At 34.0% G+C, this 14697-nt stretch overlaps 2 protein-coding genes across 3 annotated transcripts; one reads left to right on the top strand and one right to left on the bottom strand.

Moving 5' to 3' along the window:
- The first annotated feature begins 250 nt into the window (after nt 1-250).
- slc35d4 (solute carrier family 35 member D4) lies at nt 251-5073 on the top strand. Its single transcript, XM_039684551.2, has 15 exons — nt 251-491; nt 602-648; nt 738-815; nt 917-998; nt 1123-1200; nt 1456-1481; nt 1650-1701; nt 1802-1850; nt 1967-2012; nt 2600-2635; nt 3438-3472; nt 3571-3640; nt 3806-3899; nt 4042-4106; nt 4189-5073. The coding sequence occupies exons 1-15, from the start codon at nt 420-422 to the stop codon at nt 4244-4246; spliced, it is 888 nt and encodes a 295-aa protein (XP_039540485.2). The 5' UTR covers nt 251-419; the 3' UTR covers nt 4247-5073.
- Nucleotides 5074-6087: 1014 nt separating this feature from the next.
- Nucleotides 6088-13175, bottom strand: rbbp8 (retinoblastoma binding protein 8). Of its 2 annotated transcripts, none has more exons than XM_039684517.2 (18): nt 12745-13175; nt 12138-12180; nt 11866-11961; nt 11638-11750; nt 11420-11492; nt 11195-11343; nt 10425-10514; nt 10277-10347; nt 10028-10104; nt 9612-9897; nt 9457-9538; nt 9277-9347; nt 8429-8534; nt 8175-8348; nt 7994-8054; nt 7304-7391; nt 7066-7207; nt 6088-6405 (listed from the first exon to the last, which is right to left on the bottom strand). In XM_039684517.2, the coding sequence occupies exons 1-18, from the start codon at nt 12875-12877 to the stop codon at nt 6302-6304; spliced, it is 1959 nt and encodes a 652-aa protein (XP_039540451.2). In that variant the 5' UTR covers nt 12878-13175; the 3' UTR covers nt 6088-6301. The 2 variants fall into 2 exon arrangements, with proteins under 2 accessions (XP_039540451.2, XP_039540452.2); XM_039684518.2 differs by having other exon boundaries at nt 9636-9897.
- Between the last annotated feature and the right edge of the window lie 1522 nt (nt 13176-14697).

Genomic DNA, 14697 nt, shown 5'->3' with positions numbered 1-14697 from the left:
TAAAATGCATCCGTTTATCACCAATAATAATATTATAAAAATAAATAATAATATATTAAAAATAATAAAAATAGTAAAACTAAAATAATATTACAATTACTATAAAATTATGCATTACCGGTTGTTGTTGTTTTTCACACTTTCATAAAAAAAAAAAAATGAGGATGTTTCCAGAGCCCGCCTAACGGATTAGAAATTAGAGATTCTCTGATGACATTCACAAATTCAATTAGACATTCTCTGATGTTTCTCAAAAGCAGATTTCGTTCAGGCTTTTATTGGTTAAAGATGTGCTGCGTGTCACAGTGGGCGTGGCAGCAGAAGAGAGGAAGTGCAGATGAGATGTCAGAACATTGAAAAAGAAGAAGAGTATCAAAGGAACTGTGCACGAAACCAAAGTTACTGATGCATTCAATCCAATGAACGTTGCTCGAGGAATTCTCGTTCTTATATTCTGCACACTTTTCATAGCATCTTATTTCACAAATAAGGTAAACTGACTTTGTTATACTTTGGACAGCACCAGTGTGTGTTTTTTTTTTTGTCCCAGATTGTGAAATTATAGTATTGACATAATATATAATTGTTCTTTGCTTTCCAGTATGTCCTGTCTATCTTAAAGTTTACATTTCCAACAATTTTTCAGGGGTACGTATCGTATTCCTGACATTATAATCAAAATTCAGCTCCTCATTTCCATGTTATTTCAATATGAATAGTTATCATTAACTCTACAGGTGGCAGACCTCCACTGGGGCTCTACTGCTACTGGTTACATGGAAACTTGGTTTGGTTGAAATCAATGGATTCTCCAGGTAACTAACTAAATATGCACTTATATAATATACTTATTTAAGTATTATATATTTAAATAGAGATTAATATGATCGGGTTGTAATATTTGCTTGTAATCTAGATCTGCAGCATTTTCCCAGCTTCCTGGATCCTTTTTATTTATCGGAAACATTTATGCAGGGTCCAAAGCACTGTCGCTTTTAGTAAGTATACAAAATATGTTTAAATATGAACCGTAGGAAGACTTCAGTATCTTTCCTATGGTGAGACTGAATGTGCAACCTTTTTATTTGCTTATATTGAAATATGTCTTCTTTCTTTTTTAAGCCCATTCCTTTTTTCTTTGTGTTACAAAATGTCTCCGAAGTCTTTGCTTTTCTCATGGTAGCAGTAACTCACAGAGAGGTAAGTCTGGATCCTGCTTGGTTAGTTAGTTTGATGCATTTTTTTTTTTTTTTGCATGCTTTTTTTCTTCAACATTTATTCAGTAGGATTAAAAGTCATGATGCACGTTGTTTTTATAGTTATCAAAAATACAAAACTGGTGTGCACATCCCAAAAACCCAGATTGGACAACAAAGTTGCATAACATATGCAGACTTCACATTTGATTTATTCGTTTTATGCCATTCTAATTGTCTTTGTATTTGCATTATTCAGAAATCATCATGGATGAAATTAATAAGGTATGTTTCTTTAAACCAAATAGTCCAAAATGACTTGAAAAGAGCTTATGTTTGTATGGCTTTTAAATTGGTTGAACCAAATATGTTATGATTTGGGATTATTAAAGAAATATTGTACAAAAAACAAAGACTAAACAATCTATGCTTTTAATGAAATCATCTTTACAGTGTGTGCATGCTACTGGGATCTGCCGCCAGCCTTATTCTGTACAATCCTCGGGTATGTTCACTCTCACAAACGTAACGGTGATGTTCTGTTTCCTGTAACATTAATCTCCGTGTCATATCCTCTTTATGGTCCCATGCGTTTCTCCTCTCAGTTTGGTCCCAGTGGCTACACATGGGCGTCCGTCCATCTGTTCTGTGTTGGTGAGTGTGTATGTATTTGTTATGGGACCCAGAATTATGAGCAATGATCTTAAACGTACAGAGAAAATGTGGAGATATGAAATTGTGCATTTTTACCTGTGTGTTTTTTGATTTAGGTGCATATAAAGTATTCCAGAAAAACACAAAGACGAGCCATCTGAGGTGGTTTGCTGTTTTTATGTACACCTCCATTCAAAAGTTTGGGGTTGGGAAGATTGAAGTCTGTTTTGCTCACCATGGCTGCTTTTATTTGATCAAAAATATAGTAATATTCTTACCATTTAAGACTTGATTAATATTGATTAATAATAATTTATTTCTGTGATCAAAACTGAATTTTCAGCATCATTGCTCCAGTCTTCAGTGTCACATGATCCTTCAGAAATCACTCTAATATGATGATTTGTTGCTTAAGAAAAGTTTATGATTATTATCAATGATGAAACGGTTGTGCTGCTTAATATGTTCGTGCAAGCCATGATCCATATACATTTATTTTAAGGATGCTTATTTAAAATAGAAATCTTTTGCAACATTATACATGACGTTACTGTCACTTTTGATCAGTAAAATGATTGATTTCTAGAAAAAAAAAACAAAAAAAAAAAACAGCGCAGTGACCCCAAACTTTTAGAATGAGAAAGTATGTTGTTATTGCTTATACTGTAAGTAGATGCCTGGTAATATAATAGAAACTTATCTATTAGATATTTTATAATAAGTGTCATTTTTAATTTGTAATATTACAGTGATCTTGAAGAGCAGTTCATCAACTATGTGACCAGGTAAATGATTAAATATGAACATTAATGTCATCCTATGTATATATATATATATATATATATGCACCCCCAGATTTTGACACATGCGTGTTTTGAATGCTTATATACTGTATATAAATGTCTTGCATATGTGTGTGTATATTAGTACTTTTTTTCTGCCCCACTTAAAGGTGTAGTTCACTTTTAAAAAAAACTTTTGCTGATAATTTACTCACCCCCATGTCATCCAAGATGTCCATGTCTTTCTTTCTTCAGTCGAAAAGAAATTAAGGTTTTTGATGAAAACATTCCAGGATTTTTGTCCATGTAATGGACTTCAATGGGAACCAAACGGTTCAAGGTCCAAATGAGAGTTTCAGTGCAGCTTTAAACTACACCAGACGATGAATAAGGGTCTTATCTAGGACCCTTCGAGTCATGACTCGAAAAAAGATTTGTTCATTTTGATGAACGAGTTCAAACAGGAGAGTCACGACTCACGAACGCTGATCACAGAACAGAGCAAGGCGAGCATTTGAGCTTGTGAAACTTAAACTTTGTTATTTATTTTTGAAATGAGCGATCGTTTCGCTTGATAAGACCCTTATTCATCGTCTGGAATCGTTTAAAGCCCTTTGAACAGTTTGCACTGAAAGTGTCATTTGGACCTTGAACCGTTTGGTTCCCATTGAAGTCCATTATATGGAGAAAATCCTGGAATGCTTAATTTGTTTTCGACTGAAGAAAGAATGACATTGACATCTTGGATGACATGGGGGTGAGTAAATAAGTGAACTACTCTAATTTTACACTTTTTATTTTTCAGTGCATTGTTACTCGCCTCACTTGCACACTCAACAGGTAATAATGTATTTTAAGCTACCAGAGATTAGTTTTGTCTAGAGCTCTATATGTTTCTGCCATGATCCATGTGTGATTCTTGGTGTCCTGTCTTTCAGGTGACTTGACCGGGGCCTTAGATTTCACTCTCCTGACCTCATACAGGTTCCACACTGGCTGCTTGGGCAGGTAACACCAACATACTGCATACTAATGCATTGAAAATTGGCATGATTTATTGGATTTTTTTGGTACTCCAAAAAGTACAGAATGAGTGATGCATGTCATTTTGCTATAAGAAATCGATTGTTTTTGCGAATCTTATGCTAATTAGACCTCAATTTAATTTCATAGCGCTATATTGAGCTTTTGTCTGATGTTGGCAACTGTAAAACTGAAGAACAGTCTGTCTCAGGAGCACTGTGGAGTCTGCTGCGTCCTGGCCAAGGTGAGAAAAATGATATTTTCAACCACAATTATTCTTTGTTTAGTGTCTCCGTTTATCAAGAAGGCCGGTTTCACTCAATATGCATTTGCAGTACTTGCAATAAAAATGATACAATGGCTTTATGTTTTTTGACTGCATGCAGGTACTGGCCTCGGGTCTTTCCCTTTACACATTCAACCCTGTGCTCAGTCCGGTGACACTGTGCTGGTGAGTTCATAACAATAGTCTGGATTATTTTTTGAGTTATAAGTGAAATAAATGTCACAGTATATTGTTTTTCACTCATTAGCGTCATCCTAAACTACACCGGAGAGGCCTTGTTCATGTATGCTGATAGATTTCATTAAGTTTGGTGAAGAATATGGACCGTGCCTTTGAAGATTCTCCAAATCCGTCACTCCAAGACTTTATTAATTGACCAAAGCCAGTTGCCTCAATGAGATTATTTCACTATAAGCCTTGCAAAACCCAAAACTCTTTTTACTGTAATATTCTGTTTGCGTCTTATTTTTTTTCTTCTTATTTTCAGTCTTGAGAGACATGTTAAACCAAATATTGGAAAAAAAAACTTGCTGTTGTTTACCATATATTGTAATTTCCTGCATTTTAATTCCAGTCAACTGATTCCGACTCGAAGTTTTGCACCATTGACCATTTTTCCAGTTGTATTATTTCAGAAGCAGCGTTTGCTGTTTGTGTTCGACCTTTGCACATCATTGTCCTTCAGTGTTTACCTTTAAGAGTCCTGGATCACATCCTGAATACTGTCCCACCTTAGATCAGTACTCTTTATGAGAGTTAAACAAGATAAAATTAGAAAACATCAATGCATAAGCTTTCTGTATCTCAGTGGTTTTAAAAAAGATGTTTTACAATTATCCATAATTATAGCAGGTTGATCGACGGTTATATTTATTATATAATATTATATTATCTGGGGGTTTCAAATAATAACTCAGAAATAAATAACGAAACTAAAATGAGTCCTGCAAAACGTACTGTTATTATTATGTTTGAAAGGCATTTACTGTATTTCAGAGCCACTTTGCATAATATTGTATTTCTAAAGCTGACCATGTATTCTATTATAAAATAATTCAGTTTTCTTAGTATTGTAAATCACCTTGTTTTGCAAAAATAAATAAAAGAATTCCATTGACCATTTTTAAAAAAATGTTTTCTGCTGAAAAATAAAATGGAAGGATGTAACAGAATTTGATTTTCAAATATTTGTAATTACACTTGATCTGTACACACACACTGCTCTTAACCCCCTGGGTTATCATCGCTCTAAACCCCACTTTTAACCCTGGGTAAAGGAACGTTTCACACTTGTAAGTTAAAAGCGGAGTTAAAGTCCCCGTGAAATCAAAAGTAACGTTTTTTGGCTTTCAGTAGAATAAAAAATACATTGGAAGTCAATGGGGTCCATCAGCTGCCTGCTCACCAACATTCTTCAAAATATCTTTTTTTGTGTTCGACAGAAGACAGGTTGAGTAAGAAATTAAAGAGATAATTCACTTTGAAATACATTTTTGATATGTTTTAGCTTACCTCAAGGGCATCCAAGATGTAGGTGTCTTTGTTTGTGCAGTCGTTTCAATTTTGATATTTTTAGGTCAAACCGTTCTTGTCTATCAGTCATATAATGGAGGTCTATGGTCACCACCTCAAAGAGCATGCACAGAGAAGTCCAGATTAAACATGATTTAATTATTCGTAAATGTAAGTACACATTGATGGCCTAAGACACGAAACGAGCGGTTTGCGTGAGAAAACGAACAGTATTTATATAATTTTTTACCTCTTGTAACCACAGACACGTCCAAGTGATCTGAGGGCACGGGTGCTTCGGTTTGCACAAAATATTTTTAATTTTATGAATATGCACTATTTATGCAAATTGTAGAGGCTGAATAGAAATAATTGTATAAACGGCTTAAATGTGATTTATAACCTTTGTTGTCATAAAATTATAGTAGAATAATTTTTATCACCATTAAAATAATTTATTTACCTACTGTCTATATGCATTGCACAATCATATATTTAGATGCACTGTAAACAAATGCACTTTAAAAAAATATATTTTATTAGTACCATTTAAAGATTTTTTTTTTTTTTTACAAAATACAGTCAAAATCAAGCACACAACATGTAAACAATTGACCTAGTTCAAAAAATCCTCTAGAGAAAATAAAGTTTGTTTATTAATCAAATTCACTTAATAAAACCCAAGGACAATGAATTACTCAGTGTAACACGCACATATAAAATAAATTAAAATATGCAGCTGTGATTTAGGTCATGAGCAGGAGATTCACTCTCAATAAACATTTCACATTTATCCATTTAGTTCCAGTGGGGTTTTTAAATCCCATCTGAAGTCACAACGGGCCGACTCAGTGCTGCTTTTTTTGGGACTTGACTTTCGGTGAGAACATGGCGAGGTACGGTCGTCTCCTGCGTATGCGTATGTCCGGCTGATCGTCCTCTTTGATGTATCCTGTTGAGAGCAAAGCAATGAATGTTACCTAAATGCTTCAATGACAGAGATAAACTGAAAAAATAAACATCTATATATTAAAGAGGCCATATTTGACCCTTTTAGTTTTTAGTGTCTACTAGAATACGTTTTTGACTTGAATGTTAAAAAAACACTATTTTTTCCACATATTCTCCATTGTTGCAGCTCCTCTCTTCCCAGTCTGTCAGTAATGCTATGAATGTGCTCTGATTGGTCGGCTGAACCAGAGTGTTGTGATTGGTCAACTGCTTTGAGCGTGTTTGGGAAATGTCCTGCCAACACACAGTTTCAACACACTACTAACTCAACCAGTCCCCCAAGCCCCCTTCATTTGCATATCCTTTGTGGAGGAATTATTTAAATGAGGAATGAAAAAAAAAAAAACTCAAGACTACAAGGGAGGGAGTTCAACTCTCTTTGGAGTGACTTTGTGCTTTTTGTTTGTACTTTTCATGATCAAACCGCAACATTACACACTAAAGAAAGCTGAAAATGTAAAAAAGCACAATTGGTGCTCTTTAAAAGTCTCAGACTCTCTGTATATACGGGGAAATAATGTTATTAAATAGTTCTTAAAAGTGCAAGACTACAAAGTTTGATCCATTTCTTTCTGTTTGTCAAAATGACATAATGCAGAACCTCTTTCCACACAGGTCTGTGTCGACGGGAAGCCCACTTCCCAGAAGTTTTCCGGAGTGGAAGGAGGAATGTAGCGGTAGCGATGCCGTGAACAGGAGGACAGTTTTTTCAGCCTCTCTTCCTCTGGAAGGTGTGCATAATACTGAAACAGAATGGTATTAATTATAACATTTTTAATTACTGATGCTATGATTATTTAGCAAAAGGAGTTGGTCATAAACTATATAAACTGACTCACAATTTCACACTCTTTACAATAATGGCCTTTTAGTTTTCTCCTTTCATCTTTCTTACGCACAACTTCCACACGAGCGAAAGACTTATTCCTGGAATAGAAAGCGAAACATGTACAATGTCTTGTACAAATATAGTACATGAAAGATTTTAATTTGCTAATAATTTTATTATTCAAACCATCTATTTTGTTGACAGTGAATCACTGTATTTTAGAAGCATATGCATTTAAAGTTCTGTAATCTGAAGTATTTGCATTAAATTAAATGCTTTAATATTTTTTCAAACCAGAATTATTATAGTTAACTAAAACCATTAAAAAAAATTACTTGATATAAAATAAAAATATTTTATTTCAGCTAGTTGCCAAAGCAATATTTTTCATTTTCATACTAAAATTTAATCTGATATACTAAAATAGTTAAAAACTAAATACTAAAAACTACACTGACAGTTCTTAAAAAAAAAATATGTATTAAAAATGACAAAAATGTATAATAATATGTTGATATATATATATATATATATATATACTGTATATGTATTTGTATATACAGTATATATATATAAAGCTTGCATATCTTAATGATACTAAACTACCACAATTTCAAACTATATAGCGATTTTCACAATATCAATCTTTCCAAAGCAGCTCAACAAGAACCTTTATTACTAATAAAAGCACATTTCTCACCTGCTAGATGCATCACCGTCAGACGTCACAGGTTTCAGGTCAGCAGGCCGGAGGAATTTCTCTGAACAATCGCAATATGTTTGGTAAAAAGGTTTAAAAGATGAAGGACAAATAATTTATAAAACAAAGCTACTGAAACTGTGTCTGCGATTTGGAAATGACTGGAAAAATGAAACATTACCTGCTGCCACTTCTTCATCATCATCATCTTCATCATCATCTTCCCCTCTCTCCTCCTCGAACGTACTGTCTTGTTTGGGAACAGAGCTCTCGTCCTGAGGACAAGACTCATATTCTCCGAACCCTGTCTTATCGAAGATGTCAGCAAGGCTGTCGTTTGCCCTCTGCCCAATCCCTGTTGATCAATCACATGTAGAAGTTGTTTACGGGCGGTATAGAAATTAATCCGAAGCTATGTGTTTGTTCATATGATACCAGTCGTTTGGGATCGTCCCGTCCTCTTCTGGCCTCTCATGAGCAGACTGTGACTCACAAATGTGCAGTCAGTGTCCACTGTTTCCATGTCTGTTCTGAATCTGGCCTAGTGCAATTTGGGGGGGAAATTTCACTAATGCAAACACATTATAGACCATTTTGCAAGATGTAAACAACACTGGTCCAGAAGCACTTCCTGTTTCAGTTTTTTAACACTACATAAAAGCTGGGATAAAATACAACCAACAGAACATATAAAACTGAATCAGAAAGTTAAACAAACATCTTTAAGATGTTTTCTTTACATGTGATATAAAGAAAACAGTTACAAACTGAAACAGGAAGTGCTTCTGGACCAGTGTTGTTTACATCTTGTGAAATGGTCTACATAAACAGTAAATGCAAAAGATATTTGAAAGAAGTCTCTTCTGCTCACCAAGGCTGCATTCATTTTTTGACCAAAAATACAGTACTAATTATAATGTTGTGAAATATTATTTACAATTAAAAATAACTTTTCTATTTGAATATATTTGAAAAATGTCATTTATTCCTGTGAATTTTCAGCATCGTCACATGATCCTTCAGAAATCTTTCTAATATGCCAATTTCTTGCTCAAGAAACGTATTATTATCAATGTTGAAAACAGTTGTGCTGCTTCATATTACGGTGTAAACCATGATCATTTTTCCCCCCGAATTATTTAATGAATAGAAAGTTCAAAAGAACAGTATTTATTTGAAATAGAAGTCATAAATGTCTTTACTGTTGCAGTTGATCAATTGAATGCGTCCTTGCTGAATAAACAATAGCAGTGTAGTGTAAATGTTGTGTATGTTGAGTGTACCTCTGGTTGAAGAGAACTCTCTGTATCATACTGAGCCAAATCAACTCCAGGATCCACACTCCAGCTCTGATCTGTCATCAGATTAAAAAAAAAAAAACATTAGCAAAATGATTCACCCTAAACTACACCAGATTATCAGAAAACTATTATGGCAAGCTGTTCATAATGTTTCTATATTACCGTATGGGAAATGTGTGTTTTGGTTCTGAAGTGAACTTTTGCGAGGTGTGTGCTGGTCCAAACATTTCCTTCTCTTGGAATCCTACAAAATAAAATAGTTACATAAAACTTTTTTAAGTGTGTGTCTGTATTGCTTCTGTCTGACTGTGTCTAACCATTGTTTCCTGATTCTTGCTCTCTTTATGACTATTAGCTGGAGTGGAAGCAAGCATCATCCCCTTGATTTCCGTCTCGTCGGGATCATCCAGGCTGGAAACAGAAACCTTCTCTTCTCTTTTCCTGCCATCTGTATGTTTTCTCTTTCCTTTAACTGGCACACACGTGCTGTTATTTGAAGGTGTGTGTGGAAAGTCGTCTGCGGGCGGCTGCTGCTGTTCTCGAGATACCAATGGACGGCAATCCAAAATGGACGGAGAATCGTGATTCTGGACTGCAGTGATGCTGGAACAGATATATAGAAAACAACAGCTACTATTATGAAGCATTTCAGTTCCAGACAATATTTCTGTCTCACTGGTCATTAGTGAGAGTTAAAATGGTGGTTTGTTTGGATTTAAGAGTGTGTAGGTACATGTTTGTGCAGTCATTTGACTCAGGTTGTTGGCCTCGTTCAGTGTGAAGATCATCATCCTCATCATCTTCATCATCCTGAAGAGAAACATATGTGAACACACACTGCCAGTGCGGATATATAGAGGTTTTCTGTACATAACTAAGTATTTTCTAGGTCATCTTCAAAATGCACAACTGAAACTAAACCTAAAAAGGCATATTTGGGATACAACGAATGACTAAGCCATACAAGTCAAACTTTAAGAACCTGTTCTGGATAGACTTCTATATGGCAGGTCTCCGGTACCACAGGCCTGAAATGTTTTTTGGTATTAGGCTCTAAAATAAAATAAAAACACAATAAATTTATGCTTACAAAGTATATCATTTAAAACGTGAAGATCAGCTCATAATACCTGACATACAAGTCACATCCATTTCACATGTTTCAGCGACCAACACACCATTGCCATTACAGGGCACAGATGGAGCTCCTCGCTTGGGTTCTGTAAAAGAAAGAAAAGAAAGAAAAACATATATATATATATATATATATATATATAATATATGCAATATAATTATAATGATTTGTGAAGGATCACGTGACACTGAAGACTGGAGTAATGATGCTAAAAATTCAGCTTTGATCACAGGAATAAATTACACTTTACTATATTTTCATAAAGAAAACAGAAAACAGCTGTTTTAAATTGTAATATTAATGGGTTTTTTTTTTTTTTGTATTTTTAATCATATAAATGCAGCCTTGGGTAGCAGAAGAGACTTCTTTTAAAAACAATAAAAATCTTTCCAATCTAAAACTTTTGACCGGTAGTGTATTTATAATTATTTTTTTTTAATTAGCAGTTAAGTAGCTAAATTAATATAAAACTATTTATATATTTTTAAAAACTAACCAAATAAATTATCTAAATACACATGCTAATATATAGCTATTTATTTATATACTATATTTAAAAAAATAAATAAATAAATATATATATATATATATATATATGTTTTTAAAATAGCTGTTACTTAACTAAAAATGTATATATAACTATTTATATATATATTGAACACACACAATATACACAAAATATGGCTTTTTAAAGATCAAATTAGTGGATGTCATGCATAATATCAGTGTCATTTAAAGCCTTTTCCCTCATTTTAAATCTCTAACCGGGGTGTGAGAGTGATAATGGTGTCTCGGCGTAGCGGACGTAGTTCTGTTCTTTCCGTCGTTTCATCTTGCTGGCGACAGGTAAAGACAGCGGACGACGAGGAGAATCTGGGATCATCTCGGCCTCAGAAAACACATTCTGCGGAGAACTAAACACACACACATAAAGACATCAGACGCTCATGTGATGCACTTTATCATGTTTCATTTGACTCTGAGACTCACCCAGACTTTCTAAGTCGCTCTAGCTCAAGACTCAGTCTCCTGTTTTCATCCTTCAGAGTCTTCCTCTCTGCTTCTAAACTCAGCAATACACACATTATAGCAGATTTTTGGGTTGATAGTAATCGCCTGATGCATATTATAGATATAGATATATATTGAGTCACAATGTCATGATGCATAATACTAATAATAATAAAACGGAAAACAAAAATCCACACCTAGCTCAGATATGACGGACAGATTTTTCTGATTAGCATCAATAAACTCTGTGTTTGTTTTTGTAATCTGCTTCTCAGTCACAGCACAACGATCACATGGTCCAGAATGCACCCTAAACCCAGAGACAAAGAAAACGGCAACTTAAACTTTCGGATAAGATTAAAAATTCAAAATAAACATCATAAATATGTTGCTAAAGAGGTAAAAATGTGTTTTTCAGAGAGCACCTGTCCTCTAACTGTCTGATCTTCTCCTGCAGGATCTTCTGCTGTTCCCGCAACTGCTGGTTCTTGCTGTGAAATTCACTCAGTCTCTGAGCATCTCTGAGAGGGAAGCCGTATTATTACAGTTAGAGATCATATTTGACATTTATTACAGAATTATTACACCAGTCTCTAAAAGTCCTTCAAAATGTTAATGATATAATAGTCATTAAATCAAACTGATTAAAAAAATGTGTTCATGCAGCTTTGAGTAATGATATAAGATTTAGACTTACAGACAACGCTCTTTTTTCAGTTTGGTTATTTTTGCCTGTAATTCTGAAAATTAGAAAAGTTATCAGTGCAAAAGCATCTCACATTGTTAAACTTTTAATAAAATATTATTAAACAAACTGATTTCAACTCATAGGGCCTTTAATGTACATGATAAACTAGTATTTACAGTAATTTTTCGAAGTTTTTTAATGGAACCCCATTTCAACCACAAACAGTAAGAAAACAAAAGTCATGCTTTGGTAAATCTTCTTTATGACATAAAAAAATGAATGACAGAAAAAGTCAAAATCATAAATATGACTAAATCTAATCTATTAAAGCAAATTTATGTGATTAATAAAAAATTATGTCTAATTGAAATGATGTAACGTCGAAATTATGACATATTAAGTCACAATGAGTGACATACATAGTTAATAAGAAATCGTAACTATAAGGTAAAATCTTGAAATTGTGAATTCCTGTGTCAATTACGCCTATTTATCTCAGAACTATGACGTAATTAAGAAATACTTATGATTCCCCAAAGCTTGACTGTTTGTCCTATGTGCAGGAAATAGTAGATTTTAATTGGCAGTCAGAGAAAGGCTTGTCCTGTAACTTTACCGTGCAGTGCGGAGTCGTGGAGCTCCTTCACGGACAGCAGCAGACCCTGGAGCTTCTCTCTGGATTCTGCAGGAGTGCTGGAAGCAGGACTGTGTCCACTGAGATCTGAAGTACTCATCCTTAAACACTCCATCTAGCGCTATCTATCTATCAGAGCCCTTCAGTCGACACACACAAGTGACAACTCAAGTATTGAGACAAAAACATAAAGTTGGACCTCGCTATACCACGCTCACATTTCAAACAGCTGAGAGACTAAAATATTCCTTTTGGTTGTTTCCAGAACGACATCATGCGCTACATGTATTTGCCTATAAGAACAGAACAAGGCATGTATATTAAAAATAAAATTGCGCATCGCAGAGCTCGTGAAATTGCTGTTCCATTATGTAAACATTCGGATTCCGCGCCTTCGCGGTGGATTCTGGGAGTTCAGCAGAGGTTCGTCAGTAAGGGCTTCAATACCATCTAGTGGCCACTCTGAAAACTGCATTAAGAGTGCAATATCTGTCTATCTATCTATCTATCTATCTATCTATCTATCTATCTATCTATCTATCTATCTATCTATCTATCTATCTATCTATCTATCTATCTATCTATCTATCTATCTATCTATCTATCTATCTATCTATCTATCTATCTATCTATCTATCTATCTATCTATCTATCTATCTATCTATCTATCTTAGCTGTCATGATAACATACAGTAATACATGATATAAATAAACAAACAAAAGACAAATACGCTGGACAGACCTATGGGACACATAGGTCTGACTGTGACTCTCAAAATGAACAAATCTTTTTCCGAGTAATGACTCGAAGGGCCCTAGATAAGACCCTTATTCGTCGTCTGGTGTCGTTTAAAGCCCTTTGAACAGTTTGCACTGAAACTCTCATTTGGACCTTCGTTTGGAATGTCCTGGAATGTTTTCATCAAAAACCTTAAGTGTCTTATCAAGCGAAATGATCACTCATTTAAAATTAAAAAAAAAAAAAAAGTTTAAGTTTTATAATAATTATCAAATATAATAATTATAAGCCTTGCTCTGTTCTGTGATGTGCGTTCGTGACTCTCCTGTTCAAACTCGTTTATCAAAATAAACGAATCTTTTTCCGAGTCAATTCGTTCATTTCGAACCAAATGACACGAAAAAAGATTCGTTCATTTTTATTAACGAGTTCGAACAGGAGAGTCACGAACGCGCATCACAGAACAGAGCAAGGTGAGCATTTGAGCTTATAAAACTTAAACTTTGTTTATTTTTTTTTAAATGAGCGATCGTTTCTCTAGATAAGACCCTTATTCATCGTCTGGAATCGTTTAAAGCCCTTTGAACAGTTTGCAGTTTGCACTGAAACTGTCTTTTGGACCTTGAACCGTTTGGTTACCAGTGAAGTCCATTATATGGAGAAATATCCTGGAATGTTTTCATCAAAAACCTTAATTTCTTTTCGGCTGAAGAAAGAAAGACATAGACATCTTGGATGGCATGGGGGTGAGTAAATTATGAGCAAACTTTTTTTTTTTTTTTTTTTTTTAAAGTGAACTACTCCTTTAAAGGTTGGGAAACATTATTATTTTTTAACGTTTTTTTTTTTTAAGTCTTTTCTGCTCATCAAGGCTGCATTTATTTGATCAAAAACACAGAAAAAAATGTTCTATTTTGAATTATAATTAAAATTTAAAATAATGGTTTTCTATTTGAAAATATAATTGTATATATATGAATATACAATGTATTCCTGTGATCAAAGCTGAATTTTCAGTATCATTACTCCAGTCTTCTGTCACATGATCCTTTAGAAATCATTCTGAAGAAAATTCAGCTTTGATCACAGGATTAATTTGTATTTTAATGTAGCCTATATTAAAATAGAAAATGTCATTTATGGAAATAGAAAATAGAAAAATAGAAAATTTTCATGAGCATAAGAGACTTCCTTCA

Source organism: Pimephales promelas, chromosome 22 (genome assembly GCF_988280905.1).
Source record: "Pimephales promelas chromosome 22, fPimPro1.hap1.1, whole genome shotgun sequence".
Taxonomy (NCBI): Eukaryota; Metazoa; Chordata; class Actinopteri; order Cypriniformes; family Leuciscidae; genus Pimephales; species Pimephales promelas.
This window is presented reverse-complemented; position numbering and strand designations above follow the sequence as displayed.

Excerpts from the sequence above, each read along its gene's own strand:
- slc35d4 (XM_039684551.2), top strand. The coding sequence starts at position 420 with ATGAACGTTGCTCGAGGAATTCTCGTTCTTATATTCTGCACACTTTTC. Across the intron at positions 492-601 it reads CATCTTATTTCACAAATAAG|TATGTCCTGTCTATCTTAAA; the intron begins GTAAACTGACTT and ends TTTGCTTTCCAG. Across the intron at positions 1,851-1,966 it reads CGTCCATCTGTTCTGTGTTG|GTGCATATAAAGTATTCCAG; the intron begins GTGAGTGTGTAT and ends TTTTTGATTTAG.
- rbbp8 (XM_039684517.2), bottom strand. The coding sequence starts at position 12,877 with ATGGAGTGTTTAAGGATGAGTACTTCAGATCTCAGTGGACACAGTCCT. Across the intron at positions 9,348-9,456 it reads AAACACACATTTCCCATACG|ATCAGAGCTGGAGTGTGGAT; the intron begins GTAATATAGAAA and ends ATCTGATGACAG. Across the intron at positions 7,208-7,303 it reads ATTGTAAAGAGTGTGAAATT|TATTATGCACACCTTCCAGA; the intron begins GTGAGTCAGTTT and ends ATTCTGTTTCAG.